We start from the raw sequence: 18,998 nt of genomic DNA on the forward strand, positions 1-18,998 counted from the left end.
ATAGATAATCAGTAGTGCGGGCTGTGAGGATGTGCTAGCATGTGGCTGCGCTGTTATATATATAAGTGATGAACGGGTGGGGATGGAGATTGACGAGTGAGGGTTCTCCTACTATTACTTGCTATGACTGTCAGTTCTACTAGACAGAATTTCAGTCCGAAGATTTGGTGCTTCCTGGAGGAATGGTAGGTAATGCATTAGGCAGTACAAGTCAAAGCGATGCTGACCACATGCATTTCTCCATGATATATGTCAACCATACCACACACTCCAAACGAGATACACCACAATCCAAGACAACAAATGTATACAAGACACCAAATTACGTATATTATGTACTGATCAAAACCAAAAAAACATGAACTAACCAAACCAAGCCAGATTACCATAATGCACAACCCCATCCCATCCCATCCCTTTAACCTTCCATCCTCTATCATCAATCCATCATCACATCCACCGACCCACCCCTCAATGAATGCCACAAATCCTCACACGCATCCTGCAAGGACTTCTCCGCCTCCCATCCTAACTCACAAGCTGCCCTCTCCGGAACCGCCACGCACTCCTGCACATCCCCGGGCCTCCTCTCCGCCAGCCGTCTTGGAATAGACTGATGACTGACGCCCTCCATCGCGGACACCACCTCCGCCACGGAATGCCCTCGCCCGGTCCCCAGGTTAAACGTGCGGAAATTCGTCTTTACCTGTCCGGCTAGCGCTGCCGCCAGGGCTGCCGTATGTCCGCGCGCCACGTCCGACACGTGGATGAAATCGCGGATGGCGGTGCCGTCGGGAGTCTCCCAGTCGGTTCCGTAGACGGATAAGGCTGGTAGTTGACCCGTCAGGACTTGCACGACTACCGGGACGAGGTTCGAGGGTGTCCCGCGGGGATCTTCACCCAGGAGACCCGAGGGGTCGCATCCGATGGGGTTGAAGTATCGGAGACCTATGATGGTCCAGGATGGATCGGAGGCTGCTACGTCGGAGAGAATGGCTTCGCCGATCCATTTGGTGCGGCCGTAGGGGTTTGTGATCCCTGTGCAGCCTTGCTCGGATGTTATAGGTTCTCCAGAGGAGACACTGTGGTATGTCTCGGGTTGGTGCACGCAGTGCTCCTCGCGCAAGGTGCCGTGGTTCTGGGCTAATGTGCCGTAGACGTTGGCTGAGGAGGAGAAGATGAAGGTTTTGATGTCGTGGTCCGCGAGTAGGCTGACTAGGTCTACTAATCCGGTGACGTTGTTGTGATAGTACTTGAGGGGATTGCGCAGACTGTCGTTGACGTCCTTGAAAGCGGCGAAGTGGATCACTCCTACGATTCTGGATCGGGACTGAGTGATGCTATCGCTGGTGTCTAGTGATGACTCCACTGTGTACGAGGCCAGCAGGGCGCGCATGGCGGGCACGTCGCGGAAGTCGATACATCTCAGCTCGGCCCGTGGACAGTGGCCACCCGTCCGGTCAAAGTGCTGCTTGGCTGCCAGCAGAATCCGGTCGAAGACGTGGTGGAAGCTATTGCTCAGGTCATCCACAATGATCACGTTGTAGCCAGCCTTGAGCAACTCCAGAGTGGTGTGGCTGCCGATGTATCCTAGTCCGCCGGTGACGAGTACATATGGGGCGTCATCCTGCACTGGCAGGGAAGGTTCGTCGAAGTATTCATCCCGCTCGGTCTCGGGAGTCGTAGGTGCGGAGAATAAGGGCGTGGGCACTGGCGAGCTTCCTTCAGAGGCACAGATAACAGACATGGCGCAGCTGATGGAGAAAGTACAAAGGAATGGAACAATAATAATAGCAACCGCAGCAGCAGCAGCCGTGACGAACGGGATCAGACAACGACGATGACGAGGCCAATATAATCCACAAACTCTCGCGATATTTGACGAATCTAGATTCTCACCAGGCCAGTATAAATCACGAACTTAAGCACTACGGAGAGACTACTCAGGCTGGGCGAAACCCGGGCAGGAAGTACTTGGAATCGTGGGACTTGCCCTTCACTCGCTTTCCACCCCCCTTTCCCGTGTCAAGGACCGTCGATTCAGCTACGTTACGCCGGCATCGGTTTTCAGGAGCCCGATGATTTCATCATCGTCGTCGAGTCAATGTCCTTGGCCCAGTCTGCCTACTACATAGGACCGGCGCCTGCCGCCCTAGTGAGGGATGAACGCAGCGTGGTTCATATTTATCCGACAGCCAGGCGGCGACAAGCGACAATGTGTTTAGGGACATGAGGACTCGGGATCTGCCTTGTGTTTTCACTTTGGGAGATAATTGGCGATCGTAATTGACGTCGAATCAATTAGGCCACACGAGTCAGCCGGAGTGAGAGGGGCATTGGCAGTCAAGGTTCGACCGCGGACTTGCTAGTTCTACATTTTACTGGGGGGGAGACGAAGAGAGGCTAAGGGCAAAAAGGAAGCAATTGGGGCAGAAAGAAGAAAATGACGAGATGACGGTAGTTCTGGGTCTGCAGTAGCTTATCTAGTGGTGCCTTAGTATGCATTAGACCCATGTTGCCCATCATTGGCTTTGCCGGATCGACTCCGTGGCATGACGGCGGCATTTCTGAAATTAAATATATTAATTCGGGGCTAGTTGGAAGCCTGGCCGGGTCTAGCTGTCTGACTGACTGATAGGTTGGACTGACTTGCTTTGGTGTCAAGGAGCCTTGTCTGCCATGAGGTCTGGCGTGACTCCCAAGGGTGTAGATGTGATTCATGGCAGAAATTGTCGCTGCGAGGAGAGGTACACTGAAGCATGCAGGTCTCAGCCGGAGTAAGCCCTAGTTTCAACCGTGCAGGGCCAGCGCATCTGCTTTTTTCCCTATCTTCCTGTCTTCTTGCCTTTCTTGCCTCGTCGTCTCGAGGGCCGGTGAATTGTCCTCCGTACCTGATGCCGGACATGCGGCATCAGGCACTGGGGACCTGCAGATACGAAGGCGAAGAGAAAACGGTGAGACTTTGATTTGTAAAAATTATCCTTTCTGTTGCTTTTTTTTCCTCTTTGCCTCCCAGCCACTGCAGGCTACCTGTCTAGCTAAGCAACAACGTAGGTGTACTCGCAGAAAGTGGCTTTCCAGAATTGTCCGAATTCCCGAACATCCCGATCAGCGCTAAGAAGGGGGTGAGGAAAAGGAAAGGGAAAGAACTCCGCCTTGGCTACTCTGTACTCCATAACTACTGCATCTTGCCTTGAAAGATGATGAGACAAGCTGAGGAAGAAAAAGAAAAAAAACGAGAGGGGCGCCCTTGCGTGCGACCCATCGAAAGTGACACGTTCGACGAGTCAGAGGACACAGGAACACCAAAAGTGATGGGGGTTCCGGACTCCACCGGTTCATGGTTCCCCTTGTTTTAAGACGATGGGGACAAAAGGGATTCGGGATCCAGTTTTTAACTAAGCCGATAGTCTCTCTAAGTTAGTTACTAACTATCTACTGTCCCAATTCCGACAAAGTCTCCATCAATATGCCCCAGCTGGAGGGACCGAAGCGCTCGTAGAAATCGCCTACGATTTCGGTGACAAATATGTAGGCGGCACGACGACGCAGATCGCGCACCAGGGCGGGAATATGATGGTTCGGGACTTCCGTGACCATGTAGCCGCAGCGATCGCGAGGATATGGAAGCTCGCCTAGACGATGCTGCACCTCATTGGTTTGCCAGCGTGCAAAAGGCTCCTCACAGACCAGCAGGAGATCTGAGCCTGCATCGGCCATCTCGGGATCCGGGGGGGTGCCTGGATTGTGTACCACCTGCATCATCATCATCATCATCGTTATTATTATTATTATTATTATTAGAAAAGAAATCAGCCACGTTGTTTCCATGTTTTCTCATTTGTCGGGTTTCAGTGACACAGACAGAAAACAGCTGTCGGAGTTTTCATTTCCTTTTTTCTCCTCCACCAAGGTAGGAGAATGAGGAGAGAGAGAGGGGCAGTGGCTGAACCAAAGAAAAAAAAAGAAAACCACCATCATAATAATCATAATAAGAGGGACAAATGCTTACCAATCGGTCGCGGAGAAGGCCCGAGCAAGCCTTGATGTGACTATGAAGCGCGCGCAAATACTCGGCCTGAGCGGCATTGAAGTGGTTGGGAGTCTCATCGACCATGATGCCACCCACGCCTAAGCCGGTAGTGGCATACTCGGCGGCCCAGCTGGCATAGCGATCGATCTCCTCACAGGCGACGGCCAATGGCTTTCGGCAATAGTCGATGCGGATATAGCCGACGGGATAGACATTAGGGCAGGCATTCAGGCGGGCCACTTCGCGCGCATAGTTGGCATCGGGGCACGGCAAGGCACCGGGTCCACTGTTGGGGTTGACGATCACCAGGAACTCGAGGTCGGGATAGGCAGCGATTCTACAGGTACACTCCCTACCCATCAGTGTCACTTTGCTAGGCAAGAATCATGTAGATAGACCATCAACCAGAGAGAAAAGAAAAAAAAAAAAAGTGAAGAAAAAGCAAGCAAACAAGAAAGAAGGTAGGTAAACTTTACGCGTTATACAGTGGATCCCAGGTGGTCGGAGTTAAGGGATAGATGTACAAGGGCACGAGCACGCCGGACTTGGGAAGCGTCATGGTGGTGGTGGTGGTAGCCATCGGAATCAAGCTGGATGGGGAATAGAGGTGGAAGAGGTGGGAAGTTGGCACTTGGGGGGAACACTTTGGGGGCAGAGACAAAACTGGGAAGACGACAACAACCAGAAGAACAACAAGAGAAAATGGGGACTAGCGGTGGCCAGGGTTATTTTTTCCAGCAATTTAGATGACTACCGGTCTTATACGAGAAATCATGGCATGAATTCATCTATGTGAAGTCGCTAACTAGTCAAGAGGCGCGACGTGGACACCACGGGCCAAGGCAGACATTGTGAATGGGAGATGACTGTACCATAGCAGCCCGGTGATATAGGACTAGTCGTCTTGTCCTGTCTGTGTGCCTGTCCAAGAAAGCCGAAAAGCAAGGAAAAAAGCAACGAAGAAAAAGTACCATAACGCCACTCCCGCGCTAAACCATGGACCAAAGGTCTGGCCGGGCGTCTCCAAGCTTTTCTCTTGCAAACCTTCCCCTGCCGGCTGCAGTTGGTGTATCTCACACCAATCACAGCCCCGATCGGGGAACCTTGACCGGGCCAACTCACAACGCATGGATCTTGGTCCAAGTGGAGCATCCTCTTTAGCGCCAGATACTAGTCAAAGGGGAAATATTCACTAGAGTTGTTCGAACTTCCATCGAGAGCGACCGTCCCAGAGTTATCGAAGTTTGGGTGCGGCGGGAGCCACACACACGGGGATCAACCGGCCACTTATCGTCGTTCTTCAGGTCGGCATCACGTCGCAGATGGTCTCACCCTCCGGATCGAAACTCTCGTAGTAGTCTTCCGTCAACGTGGTCAGGAACAGATACTCGGCCTTTCGGCTCATCTGGTTGACAAAACTGCGCAACGTGCTGTTGCTGAGATTGTCAGGTACCGAGTGCAGCATATACGCATATGCCGTGCGATTCGAAGCCATGGCGTTCAGACTGTGCTTTTCCGAGTGAAAATCCTGGTAGGAGCTCTCAAACACCACTGTGACGTCCGTCGCGTTGTTCTCGTAGCGACTATCCGGAATGGTACCGGGATTGTGGATCACCTAAAGGGCAGATCCGCCAAAAAAAAAGTTAGCCACTGGGATCGTCATAGCAAAAGAATTTTCTGCGCTCTTGCTGCACCCGAACCGCGGTCTCGCTTACCATGCGATCTCGGCCCATTCCCGAAGAACTCTTGACGGCCTCGCTGATCGTCTGCATGTACTCAACCTTTGCTGCCGAGTAGTCATAGGGAGCTTCGTCAAAGAAAATCCCATCCATCGCTAGTGTCAGCGATCGATTCGCCCACCCGGCATAAGTGGCGACATCATCCAGCACATCGGTGATGTTGCGCGTGGCATAAGCCGTGCGTACATATCCAACCTTGCGTACATTGGAATATGTGCTAAGTCGTTCCACTGAGGAGGTATACTCCTCCGAGGGATACGCACTGGAGCCGGGTCCGCTCGACGGATTGATGATGACCGTGAAGTTCAGGTCCGGGTGCGCCGTGACCCTGGGACTGTCAGTCACCGTGCGCAATGTAATCGGGGGGTATGTGTGTTTCAGGTTCAACATACGATTCATATAAAGGATCCCATGTACTGTCATTGGTGGGGTAGATGTATAGTGGGAACAGAACGTTCGTCTTTTCACCACCATGCTTGCGAGTCAATATGACTGCACAGGGGACAACAATGACAATAATGATCACTAGGGCAATGGCAATGGAAATGGCGATGCACCAAGGCCGCCGGGGGCGCGTAAGATTAGGGCGAGGCATCCATGCGGCAGCCAGTCCGAGCTGGCGAGGGTTAGTCGAGAAGACGGAGTATAGTCTAGCTAAAGACGCAAGCTGAGTTCCGGCCTCTGCCTGACCTAGATAGACGGCGCGCAGGAAATGATATAAACCTGGGGGGGAATCCGGCCAAGAGTGAAGTCCCGGACTCGCCGGACTCACATGTAGGAACTAGACCGTTGTGATTCGTTCGCCGTGTGGCGCGATAACAACAAAGGATCCAGTGATATTGGGACCTAATGGCAATCGAGGCTGATGACATGACCGTGCTTTTTGAGGTGCAGAGCAGCGTGGCTAGGACAGCAAAGGCAATTAGAGCCCCGTATTCGAGTCAGACATGCATAGACCCCCACGTTAGCGCCGCTTTCGTGCCCACCAGTCCACTGGAAAGTCCCTATCGGTTCGAGGGCCCAGAAGAAGAAAAGCAGCCAGAGCAGAAAGAGAAAAAAAAAAGAAAAGTGAACGTAACGGAAAAGGGAATCTCCCACTATGCTTGATGCTGGCTGGTAGACTAACGCCTGCTCTGCTGGCTGGCGCTAGGCCCTTTAATCACATTTGATTTTTCATTTTCTTTTGGGTCAGCGGTAGGTTCCAGAGATACATGCATCTGCTATAAATAGTTATATTAAATGAAGAGATGGCGCCTCCCTTGGCGGCTTGAAAGGGAGCTTGACTTGGGTAGTCAGCGATTCTTATCGCCCTAGATCATAATAACCACTTAGGTACCCCGTCCACAGTCGGGTCAAGCAGCGGTGCCGGGTTTTCGACAAGCTGCCTGTCACCATGGGACTGGAATACCTGGGTTTGGATGCCGTGGGATGGCATCGAATGACCACGACGTGGTGGGATAAGGTACTTTGGATTCCTCTCCCCTGGGAAAATCAAAACAAATCCCTTGTCCCCTGTCGTTTTTCTGACAGTCGCAACGTTTAGGTGATAGCAGCATGTTTATTAACAACTATTGTGCTTGGTGCCGTGTTCGTTTTGAGCTTCATAGCTCGGAAGATCTACAGAGTCTGGCAGGTATGTCGTGCTGTCCTCCATCATTTTTATCGCCGTGAGGAATGCGCTGATTATTGGCTTTTGCGGTGGGAGTTCAGAGGCGGCATCAACTCTCCGAGGTCCCAACGGCCATTGCCCGTTATTTGGACCAACTCAAAACAAACAATGCCCCCCTTGCGTCGGAGAAACCGCCCGCGAAGGAGCTTAAATCTTTTGGTGTTTTTCTCGGCGGATTTTCCAATCCTCCGACACCTGCCGAAGGCCATCTGCTTTCGCAATGGGATATTCTCGTCGTAGATCCCCTCCAAACCGGGGTCTTGGAAGCGCTCGCCGGCCACTGCACGTCATCGCACATTCTTGCTCGCCTTGACGTTCGAAGTCTAGTGCGCTCTGATGCTTGTCGCAACAATGATGAAGCCATCCAAGCCCTGGAAACAGTGGTCCAGACGATGTCCACTACTCTCAAGCGCGGCCAAAGCAGCGCATCGCCTTTTCACGGAGTACTTTTGGCCGACTGCTACGCGCATTTTCAACCCGTGATCCTGAATGAACTGATCAAGTACATGAACCACCTTGGCCTAGCCGTATGGCTGGAATTGGCGCCACCGGCCTACCTCAGCGAGCAGCAAGGTCGGGCCATTAACATGCAGCAAATCCGTGGCGTGGTTTACCGAAATGGCACGATTCTGCAAAATGGAGACAGGCGCAATTATTTCCAGATGGCCGAGATGCGTACTGCCATGCGGGCCGTGGCATCTCAGAAAGCTGTTGGCGACTCGGCTATTGCCCTGTGGGATACGATTGACGATGACGTCGAGCTCTCTCACCACGTTCTCGGACGCAGCTTCAAGTGGTGCAACTACAACAGTGCCTTGTGTTGGATCGCGCCCCAGTCTGCTTTAACGAATGCAGATATTGCTGTCACAAAAACAGTGACACAGGAGCCCCTGGGGGCTATGATGTGGCTGAAGCGCGGCGAAGTTTTGGAAGCGCATGATGTTTGGAGGCTGAATGACAAGGCAAGCGCCCTTATGTGAATTTGGTACAGGGGACCGAATTGGAAGCTGACTATCTCCGACAGATCCGCCAAACGCCATGCGGATATGACGAAATGTACGAATCGCTAGAGTCCTTTGTCCCTGACCTGAGAGCAAAGCTTGCCCTGTTACCCCCAGTGAAAACTCGATTGTCTGATAGTGCTGGTACGGTGATCGAGGGGCTCGAATGGTCTGGAAGAACCGAAAGTTCACAAATTGATACCCTTTCCGTTTCCCCTGCTGGAGCAAGCTATACCGGACTCGCATGCTTTCAGATCGGTCTGGATTGCACATCCAAGGATGTCACCGACCTCGTCGAAGGCCAAAGACAAGTTAGGGACCTTGATTTGCTTCAACGTCTCAATGCAGAAGATCTTCGTCAAATTACTGAGCCATTGCGCACGTTGCTGAAGGCCCAGAGCTCACACACGTATCTTGCATCGGAAATGCAATCAATTAAGGACTTGGTTGACCTCCTCACGGTTTGCAGAGGCGACGACAATGACCGTCTTCGAATTTACGTCGGCTTGCATTCGGGCTTCCGCACTCGACTGGGAAGCCAGATTTGGGGCCTGCACGATCTCGATTCCAGCATGGGCGTGCTAAACATTTATCTGTCGGGAAAGACACAGGACCGCACCGGAACTATTCTCCACACTTATCTGGCCAACAGAGGGTTTAGCCGCTCTCGTTGCTTCCTGGCAGAGATGGCCTTGGCCGCAGAGAACCAGACATTATCGCAAACGTGGGGCTTGCCTAAGCGCATGGTGGATGATATCGAACAGCTTACTCCGGCAGAATCTCTGGCCTGGCTGCGACGACTGGCCTTGTCAGGCCATGAGGACCCTATGAAAATGTCTGCCAAGCTACGCGCCTGTGCCGAATATCAACTTCTGGAAGCCCCAACTCTCGCACAACTCCGTGCTCAGTGCTCAAGTGAGTATCTCGATGGAGAGATCTCCGCAGCAGAGCTGGTATCTTCCCGCCTGGCATGGTTCAGGGAACAGGGCTGTTGGTGTCCCGATGCTTCGGCTGCCGAAGCGCTGTTCCTCGAGATCGATGCTCGGTTGCCAGTTCTTCTTATGAACGGAGAGGCAGAAATTCTCGACCAACTAGCCACAGTTGTCGAGTCCATTCTTCAGAAGGGCACTATCGACGCTGGAGCGGATCTTCTAGCTCTGAGCGTTTTCTGCGCCTTCCGTCGACTTGCTTTAAACGAGATCTACCTTGAAGTCCTTGACCGCAACCCCCTACCGAACCTCGAGCCGGTGCAAGCAGCGTGTTTTGCTGAGATGTATGCCTGTGGTGCCCGCACAGATATGTACTTTGATATGACGCCGAAACGCTTGGGTAAGATTATCTGGCGTTGGTACCGCGCATATTATCACGAGCACCAGCCACCTCAACGAGAGGAAATTTTCACCGAGCTGCCCACGGCGTATGCCTCCATGAACGTCGATTTGGACCCAGAGGGTGAGAAGGACACTGCAGCGTGGCACTACCGATTGACATTCCTGGGAATCTTTGCAGTCCCTGCACTCATTGATGTCACCTTGCTGACAACGGTCGGTCGAGGCCTTTATTTGACCACTTACATGAGTGACATTGACAAAACACTCGCCACTACGGCGTTGATGATCGCCCTTCTCGTCTGTGGTGGTTTTGGTAGCTGGATCAGTTCCGGTGGAAGCTACTACTTGTACGCGATGGCGTTCCCAGCTATGAGCATGTTCATCCTGACCCGCTTTATTGCTGGGTTGGCAGTGGCCTTCGTCGGTGGCATTATCGCGTTGATCGTTGTTGGCGTACTGAAAGGGTTTGCAGCAGGCATCCTGTTTTTCCTTTACTTCTTTATGCTGTCGACGTACCTCATGACCCTGTCAGCCTTGTCGGTCTACCAGCTGCCAGGATACCAATTCCAATCGGTAAGTTGATCTTCGCCCGTGACTCCTCCGCACCGCATGCCACTACTTCGTTGTTTGTGCAGAGTAACTGACCATAATACTAGGGACGAACGACAGTCATGTGTTGCATTCCGATCCTCTTCATTTCACCAATAGTCACCCTGTGGGTGCATCGCGACTCGGTCATCTACCTGTGCATCCTAGGCCTGTTCCTCGCGTGCCTACTTCTAGGGGCTCGGCGGGTCATGGCTCGCTGGAATAGCTGGTATCTGAATATTCCTTGCGTCACGGACACAGAAATCGTCAATTGGTACATGCAATCTTCTGCATCGGACTACCGCGGATCTTCCACCGAAAAGGTGAAAGACGTTGGTGCAGATGCTCGCCGGGCCCTCCTGTCGAGCGTCCAGAAAGAAAACAAGAAATGGTTTTGGAGCAAGAAGACGACAGACCCGTTCATCGCGAGAATGGCCGAAGGCTATTCATCCACAACCTTCCTGCTTGGATGGTACTGCCGCTACTCGAGAACAAAGATGCCTTTGGCGTACAGCCCAACATGGAACTTGCAACTGAAAGCGGCGGTGGATACCATGGCGGAGATGCAAAAGGGCCTGAAGATGCACAACGCGTTTCTTCACTGGCGCCACACCGGGTCTGATGTCTGGTGTGGAATCTTATACTTTGTCGTCGCTCTGTCCGATAAATGGTCTGCACTGCTGACAGGCGAATCAATCGTCGGTCTGTCTGCAGCGAACAGCGCCAAGTACCGTCTCACGGTCGGCTTTGCTCTCGGATATTATCTTTTGGGTGCAGTCATCCTTGACGCCGTTTCGCAGCCACTCTGGACCCTTGTCACGAAGGCAACTCCTCAGCCTGTCACCTCGCTTGCCAGCCTTCGCCAGGTAACCCTCAATGATGCTAAGGCTCGACGGAGCCTTTACTGGAAGAACCTCATGAAGTTCTTCTTCTTGCATATTTGGGGTGCAGCCATCACGATGGCGGTTATGTGGACTTTCGAGGGGTCCATGAGCTCCACCATCATGTATTTGTGCTATGTTGGCTGCTATACTGGATTGCTCTGGTATCAGTACAACCGGATCTTCACAGGGCCTCATGTCGCTGGTGGCCTCGCTGTTGGTTCCATTGCCGGATTGGTTGTAGGGATTATCCTTCACGAAGTACTTCCCGCTTTCCAGTGGAGCAGTGTTATTGGCCTTGCCACTGGCACCTGGGGAACTGCGATCTACACTATTTTCAGGGCCGACATTGGGCTACCATCCTTCAAGCGATCAGACGACGGATCTCCGCGCTTTGGGGCACGAGATAAATCAGTGCTCTACGGTGTCAGCACTCTCGAGCCACATCCTGATCTCTCCCAGACAACTATGTCGCAAATGTTCGAAAACGTTCTCATGCTGTCCGAAGAGTTCCGCTACAAACTTGATCCCGCACAGCATCCTGGTGTTGAAGTTATGCAAATTTTGCGATCTGATCGCCATATTCATAAACCAGAGATTGTCCAAGCCGCTTTCCATGACGCAAAAGACCTTCTTGGACGCGTTGCAGAACTCTGGCAAGCCGGGGAGATAACCGTTGAACTAGTCTCAGCCGCACACCTTATCCAACCGGAACAGAAGATCCGTGCCATCAGCCGACAGACAGGAGATCACGTTCACATTTTCATTGTTATTGGCCCTGATCTCGTGGGATACGACTGGGCATCAGACATCCGTCGCAACTGTCAGACAATCGCGGAAGCGGTCGTTCAAGCCACTGCAGAGTTCAAACTGGGCCTTTCCCATGATCATGCCCTGATGGCAGAGCTTCTGATCGTGAACGACCGGCAGGGCGAGGATGTAACCTTACCCGAGGGCGTCAAGCGTCAGCTGGAAGGCAGCTCGACCGAGCGCACTAGAGTTCTCAACCACGGACAGCAAGTACTATTGCGCCACATCCTTTTTGGGATGGATTGCGACCAGGAATGGGACCTTCTTCCTAAAGCTGCGAGAAAGTTGCTCCTGCGCCGGACCTGTGGACAACCATGCCGTGTCACTCCTGAACAGAATGACTGGCTCATCTCCAGAGCAAATGACACGCTATATCTCGAAGAATTTCTTGCTCGGTGGAATTTGGGATTTAAGCTGACAGCTAGCGTGATCTCATTTGCTGCCGCCCAAGAAACACATCGCCAATCTCAAGATCGACCGGACTTCATGAACACTAAGTACGACAAGCCCATTCGTGATTTGCTTGCACTCAATGAACACACGCCAACTATCGGATTTTATGAAGCGCTCCGGCTTTCATTTGCTCGGATAGTGCATATCTGGAATGCGTGCCTCAAGTTTCTTGTCATCTCCTTGGTAGCGGACCCGGAATATCAAAGAGAGTTAGACTCAATGCTTCGCGGACAACCCTTGGTGTTTGCCTGGCCCATTAACTTGATTCTGAACGGAGTCTGGGTAACTTGCAAATGTCTGCAACGTCTCATCATCCCCTTGGTATTGTTACATGGACGGGAGAAGGTCTCCACACTCTACCGGAACATGAAGGATTGGAAGACGGTAGTCCACCAGGACCGGGTTATCGTAGAGAGTCTGAGTGGTATCTCGACCGGTTTCTTCCAAAACGAATCAGATGGCACAGTCCAGCTCTATCAATACTCAGGACGTCATGAGCACGAACCAAGTGATTACAAACAACTCATGGCTATCAACACGTACACTGACAAGCTTGTCCTCTCAAGACGCCAGGAATACCGCGGTGAGACTCTGCTCAATGAGTTCACATATGAGTATCCACAAGATAATAGAGGTGGGCGGCCGAAGTTGCCTACCCAGCGACAATGTACTCAGGGCGAACTGAGCGGCCAGATAGTCCATTACGACAAGCGCGGTTATATGACCTCAGGATCAGCCATGCGTGGTGTGAATCGACTGGAGTTCAACTTTTGGTACCGCAAAGGGGCCAAATTTGAAGACGAGCTGTTGCGCGCCGACTATGTCCTCCCACATATCAAGATCCAGGTGGCCTGGTGTATGCCTCCTCCAAACCGACCAGAGAGACTGGATAAATGGATTCCTTATCCTCGTGTCACGGATGCAACCTTCATTCAAGGAGATGATACCCATAAGGCTAAGTGGACTTATGACCACAAATTCCATCCGGTCATCGCAACAACATTGAACGGTGAATCTGTCACCACCCCTGCGATGATTCATGAGGACTGGTTCAAGGTATTGCAAAAGCCCACCAAGTGCAGCTTCTTGGACGACAATCCCCTCTTCTCCTTTTCTTCTACTAAGGTGAACTTCCTATCGCGTTTGCTGGGCTGGAATGTCAAACGGTATCCAATTCCCACCTCCCGTGCCCGTACTCATCTCTGGAAGTCATGGAAAGGAAGTAAGGAGTTTGACGCAATTACGGCGCGATGGCTTGACGAGACTATGCTACGGTCTGACCGTGTGCTCAAGCCATACTGGAGAAGACGAAACCTGGGTCAGCTGGAAGCTGCGGCCGATTATCTGGATGCTCAAGCTGATACAGTTCTCGCTCGGGTGGACATTGACCCTGAGGTCAGCTCTTGGACACCGTTAGCTTTCAAGATCAGTGACCTCTCAAGCTTCGGGCAAGGAGGTGATTCGCGTATCAACACTCGCACGCTCTCCACCCAGCTACAGGACAGCGACACAGAGCTACACGTCCTCGCCATGGATACCGGTACTTGGCCCAATGAGCCCGGTGGTGTGTCAGCTTGTCGACGCGATATGGTCAACGACCTTAAGGGGATCCGTTGGCACATTGTGGCTGAAGCAGCGAATGACTATGGTGTGCCTAGGTTCCAGATCGAAAGAAACGTCCAGTCGCTGGCCGTGCTGCCCCAGTGGGGTTTGGATTTCATGAATCCCACCCATGGCATGTTCCAGAACACACTTGACTCAGAAGTGGTGCAAAAGTCTTATGATACGAGGGTTGCGGATATCGAACGCAACTTCCTACCTATCCTAACCAGCCTTGTTCGTTGTGCGCGATCTATGAACAAATCCCGGGCACTCATCGAGGAAGCCACCAAGGCTTTGGTGGATCTCAACACATACTTCGAATCGACTCGGAACTGGAATGATGTGTGGATGAGTGACACGGTGAAGGAGGCCTGGCGAGAATTATGGTTGACCGAGGATATGGAAGACACAATCCCCGTGTCGGAGTGGTGGAACTGCGAATACCCGACCCTGCAGCAACTGGATACGGCCCTGGATATGTGGCATCGCTGTTAGTTACCTCCCGATCCAACTGTTATGATTACACTGACGTTGCGTTCTAGACCTTTTCATTTTCTCAATCCCTGTTCCCGAACGGATTCCCGACGTTTTCCAGGTGTCGCATCACTTCACCGGCGCCACGTACGGCGTGATGTGTAAGGTCAAGCGCAAATGTGCCCTCCACGTCTGGGATCACTGTGTCAGCTTCCGAGAGATGACTACATTCCTGTCGGCCGCTGTTTCCTTCGACTCGACGTTCGTGAATTCGACGCTCATCTCTTTGGGTCACCTCGCCTGTATCCTCATCGAGCACCATGCGGACGTTGTGCTGCCCTGCGCCGAGTATTTCAATCCCGGCTGGGAAGTCGAACTGGGCACATGTGAAGGTGTTTTAGAACACCGTCGCGCCTTCCAGCGTAAGATTGATCCGGTGGTGAACGGTATCACCAACATGGAGAAGTATAAGCCTATTGAGAAGATCAAGACCGAAACACCCACCGTAGTCATGTTGTCGCATATTCGGTATGTGGTGATTTTATTATTCTCCGTTTGTCTGATCGTCCACTAACCCGCATAATAGTTATGTAAAAGACATCAAGACAGCCATCATGGCTACAGACCTGATCGTTAACCAGTGGGGATTCAAAGACTACCGCCTTCACATTTACGGTGACATGGAACGAGCTCCTGGGTACGCATCGGAATGTCAGGAGATCATTGCTTCCAAGTCGCTTCGAGACCACGTTGTTCTCAAGGGGTTGGGTAACCCATCCGTTGTCCTTCAAGATGGGGTAGGTGTTTCCCTGTCACCCTGTAGCACCTTATTCGATTAGTACTAATATTAATTATAGTGGCTATTCATGAACTCCTCCACATCTGAAGGTCTTCCATTGGCGATGGGAGAGGCTGCACTAACGGGTGTTCCCGTGGTATGTACAGATGTCGGTGCCTCATTCTGTGTTGTCATGAACCGCGACACGGGCAAGAAGTTCAGTGAAGTCGTACCCCCCAACGATGCCTTTTCCCTTGCATCGGCGCAGATACGGGTCATGGCACTCCTTGGAGAGTGGAGCAAGTTCGCGGGTGATGAGGAGGGCTACGTGCCCCCGTCTCTGGGCTTGCGCCCATCACCCGAAGAGGTGGAACAGATCTCCCAGCGTATGTACGAGAAGGTGGAACAACGTCGCCAATTTGGCATGCAAGGTCGGGCGAACGTGCTCAAGAGCTTTTCCAGTCACCGTTATCTCCGAGAGCACGAGCAGATGCTCTGGCTGGGCAAATACCAGAGCGAGAGCTACGTCGCTCGTTCCTCCTTGTCCTCCAGCGGTTCCAGTGGGTTCTTCAAAGAGCGTGTTACGGTCGAGCAGATCAACGAACCCTTACTACCTCCTACTCCTCGGTGGCCAGGTGCCAGACGGGAGTCGCGCCGTGGCTACTTTGGGTACAGCTCATCTAGTACCCAGTCTCTTTGTTGAGGGAAAACGACATGTCAATGAGCAAGCAATTGGAGAAAGGTCTCGAGTGAGATAGGTCAGGAGCTGTATATAGAATCATTATTCCTGTCATTCACTAGTACTTAGACTTAATGAACATAATGTTAATAGACCACTTGGTACATAACACCTGGCTGGAGACTTAGAAAAGCTGTTTTACCGGATTTGAGGAAAGGAGTCATTCGAACTGTAGAGCACAACCCGTCAATGGAGGGGGCATGTGAAGAGTTGGAGGAAGGAATGAAGGAAACGAGAAGGAATGACACGCGTGAATCCCATTTACTCGCGATCAGGTGATACGGAGGTTGGCCTTGTTTCTCAGGTCCTATGTCCAGTTCTACGCCGGAACATACAGCACTGCTGGAGCGAGCCGGAACTTGGTCCAGTAGCATGTTCCCATGTGCGCTTTGAAAGCCTATGGTGGTCATGATGTATGAATTGTTACTTACTACCCATCTTACGCTTCTGCGAATTGGACGAGTTTAACGGAGAAGCACAGATACTACTCAAGATACAGGTAACGCCTTCATTCCTGCGCCAAGCTTCTACTACCCAATTCACCCCTGAAGTCCCCCTCAAGAGAAGTAATGATACATAACAATTGGCCACCAAAATTCCAAAATGTACGTGGTCCATTATACACAGTCCTCGACATCCAGAAGGACCGGACTGCACCCGTTTCAGTTACTGCAAGTCTCAGTCAGCAGATTTCAAACTGGCATAAACGAACTCGCACTCCAACCAGGAAGAAGACGAAGAGAACAATGGAAAGCAACATACAGGAGCTGGAGCGTAAGATCACCATGAATCTTAGCCTTGAGCTGTACCTCAACGTCCAAATTCAAATCTAGACGCAGGCGCAGCTGTTCATCCTTCTTCTTCCCAACTTCCTGTTGTCCCTGCTGCTGGACTTGAGTGTCATTTCTACCCCCCATAATGCTTCGGCCCAGTGCCTTTCCGGCCGTGTTGCCGAGCGTGCCGACAGCCCTGCCGGCGGTGTTCTGGGCCAAGTCGCCAACACCTTGGGTGAGGTTCCCTGGCACATCCCCTACATTGCCTAAAGCAGGCAGCGCCAGCGCTTGTTGCTGTTCACGTTGCTGGCGTCTCATATCTCCTCGCTGGCCGCGCCGACGGGTCTGTCGATAATATGCGTCTGCGCTGGCAGGGGTGGATGATGATGGAGAGGATACACTCTCGGTCACTGATATGACGGATCGCTGCCGTTGCAGTGGCTGCTGTTCTGGTTGGAGTTGTGGCTGTTCTCCTTCACTCCAAGATGTGGATCGAGTATCCCGGTCAATTTGTGTTTCTTCAGTGTCTGGGGACGGGTCCATAGTCTCAGTTTCCTCTGGCGCTTCTGCTACTGCTGCTTCACCCGCCTTCGCTGCTTCTGCAGGCGGTTGCTCAGGTTCTGGGGCAGGATCCACCGATTTTGATGCGTCCGATGGACCACCTCGTCGCTGGAGCTTTGGCGGCTTTCGCACCCGATCGGGATTTGAACTGGAAGGCACGTTCTTTTGTGCGTCGATGGTTGGACTCTGTTCTACAGCGTCTGCCATTGGCTAAGTAATGGACTGTAGATACGATCGACAGAATATGATCTGTGGTGCGATGGGTAGATTAATGGTTATATAGAATAAACAGTGGTCATTTACCATACAGAATGGAAGGTCACGAATGGCGAAAGAGAATATCCATCTGTTAGGTGTGAGGCGAATGTGAACTGATGTCATGGTCCAATCCCAAGGGGCGATACGATGTCATCCGGGGTTCCCCCTTCTTGTGTTCCAGGGTTCCGGACGACCTTTAGAGTGGACGCGCATTCGGATTTCCTTTATTAACCGGGTCAGCCCGTGATGATGGAATTATTCAATGCATTCAATAGGGCTTAGACAACGGTTCTTTGGTAGCCATGACCCACTGTGCGGTCATCGGTGTCGGCGCTGCGACTGTACCTTCTGGACTCGGCGCGTACATTCTTTGCGAAGTTCGCCTCCGTGATCGTTCTATACATTAATACCAATTCCTTCTCGTCTGTCCCTCCTCAATATTACCCTTTATCGCAGTTTTAACATCTCAAGGAATCCGGAAATACTACCGACGACGACAAGAAACACCGTTAGTTGTGATCTATCGACAGAAACAGCGGCGAAAGACCAGCGACTCCCAAGCCAATATGGCCCAACCCGCAAATCCGCAGCCATCACCAGCTCTGCCAGTAAGAACACGGGAGCAGCAACGAACTCGAAGAAAGAGAGGGAATGTGCTCGACGATCGTGTTCATCCCAATACTTCGACCGCACTACAGCCAGTGCGACGCCAAGCATCGCGTTCACCCTCTCCCGCCACCGATGAAGAATCAATCCTGGCAAGGGAACAAACGAGGCAAAGAGCACGGGGAGACCTAGCGAAGAGAGATCCGGCTGGACAGGAGATGACCCAACCATCGGAGGAAGAGGATACCGGGCTTAAGTTACGGTTGGAATTGAATCTGGATGTTGAGGTCGAATTGAAGGCGAAGATTCATGGTGATCTTACGCTAGCATTGCTGTGAGTTCTCCTCAGCGCTCGTCCATCTTAGTACCCTACCCTTCGAATATGCGAGTATGCAAAGTACTAATTCCGCGCAGATCCTAGGGAATGCAGGTGGCTATTTGTAGATAATATATTGACGAAGATTAATCCTGTTGATATTGCACATATCGCACTGAGCCTAATGTTCACAGCATGTATATGGCAGCGTCATGGCATGTACCTCGAAGGAACACCATTTTTTCAAAATTACAAGGGTAGACCGGTAGACTTGACTAACGATCCACTCAATATTGTGATGAGAATATCGAATATCGTTCATAACCAGAGTTAAATTCAAAGAATTCCCGATGTGGGATGGAGCTGATCCACGGACAAGTTGCATA

At 51.9% G+C, this 18,998-nt stretch overlaps 6 protein-coding genes across 6 annotated transcripts; 2 read left to right on the forward strand and 4 right to left on the reverse strand.

Annotated features, from left to right (window-relative positions):
* Nucleotides 1-439: 439 nt before the first annotated feature.
* Nucleotides 440-1,747, reverse strand: An12g10410 (uncharacterized protein; the record flags this gene model as incomplete). Its single annotated transcript, XM_059743716.1, has 2 exons — nucleotides 440-1,368; nucleotides 1,453-1,747. 2 exons carry the CDS (start codon nucleotides 1,745-1,747, stop codon nucleotides 440-442), a joined length of 1,224 nt encoding a protein of 407 aa, XP_059601977.1.
* A 1,688-nt stretch (nucleotides 1,748-3,435) lies between these two features.
* On the reverse strand, nucleotides 3,436-4,613 carry An12g10420 (uncharacterized protein; the record flags this gene model as incomplete). The annotated part of the gene is made up of 3 exons (XM_059743717.1): nucleotides 3,436-3,756; nucleotides 4,013-4,406; nucleotides 4,510-4,613. The coding sequence occupies 3 exons, from the start codon at nucleotides 4,611-4,613 to the stop codon at nucleotides 3,436-3,438; spliced, it is 819 nt and encodes a 272-aa protein (XP_059601978.1).
* Nucleotides 4,614-4,928: 315 nt separating this feature from the next.
* An12g10430 (uncharacterized protein) lies at nucleotides 4,929-6,644 on the reverse strand (the record flags this gene model as incomplete). Its single annotated transcript, XM_059743718.1, has 5 exons — nucleotides 4,929-5,203; nucleotides 5,366-5,648; nucleotides 5,749-6,100; nucleotides 6,165-6,462; nucleotides 6,545-6,644. 5 exons carry the CDS (start codon nucleotides 6,642-6,644, stop codon nucleotides 4,929-4,931), a joined length of 1,308 nt encoding a protein of 435 aa, XP_059601979.1.
* Nucleotides 6,645-7,165: 521 nt separating this feature from the next.
* An12g10440 (uncharacterized protein) lies at nucleotides 7,166-16,062 on the forward strand (the record flags this gene model as incomplete). Its single annotated transcript, XM_059743719.1, has 8 exons — nucleotides 7,166-7,234; nucleotides 7,303-7,405; nucleotides 7,478-8,382; nucleotides 8,433-10,346; nucleotides 10,430-14,597; nucleotides 14,650-15,109; nucleotides 15,168-15,378; nucleotides 15,439-16,062. The coding sequence occupies 8 exons, from the start codon at nucleotides 7,166-7,168 to the stop codon at nucleotides 16,060-16,062; spliced, it is 8,454 nt and encodes a 2,817-aa protein (XP_059601980.1).
* Nucleotides 16,063-16,184: 122 nt separating this feature from the next.
* An12g10450 (uncharacterized protein) lies at nucleotides 16,185-17,639 on the reverse strand (the record flags this gene model as incomplete). Its single annotated transcript, XM_059743720.1, has 3 exons — nucleotides 16,185-16,495; nucleotides 16,530-16,582; nucleotides 16,861-17,639. The coding sequence occupies 3 exons, from the start codon at nucleotides 17,637-17,639 to the stop codon at nucleotides 16,185-16,187; spliced, it is 1,143 nt and encodes a 380-aa protein (XP_059601981.1).
* A 617-nt stretch (nucleotides 17,640-18,256) lies between these two features.
* An12g10460 (uncharacterized protein) lies at nucleotides 18,257-18,740 on the forward strand (the record flags this gene model as incomplete). Its single annotated transcript, XM_059743721.1, has 2 exons — nucleotides 18,257-18,630; nucleotides 18,662-18,740. The coding sequence occupies 2 exons, from the start codon at nucleotides 18,257-18,259 to the stop codon at nucleotides 18,738-18,740; spliced, it is 453 nt and encodes a 150-aa protein (XP_059601982.1).
* Between the last annotated feature and the right edge of the window lie 258 nt (nucleotides 18,741-18,998).

The sequence above is a fragment of the Aspergillus niger genome, assembly GCF_000002855.4.
Source record: "Aspergillus niger supercontig An12".
Lineage (NCBI taxonomy): Eukaryota > Fungi > Ascomycota > Eurotiomycetes > Eurotiales > Aspergillaceae > Aspergillus > Aspergillus niger.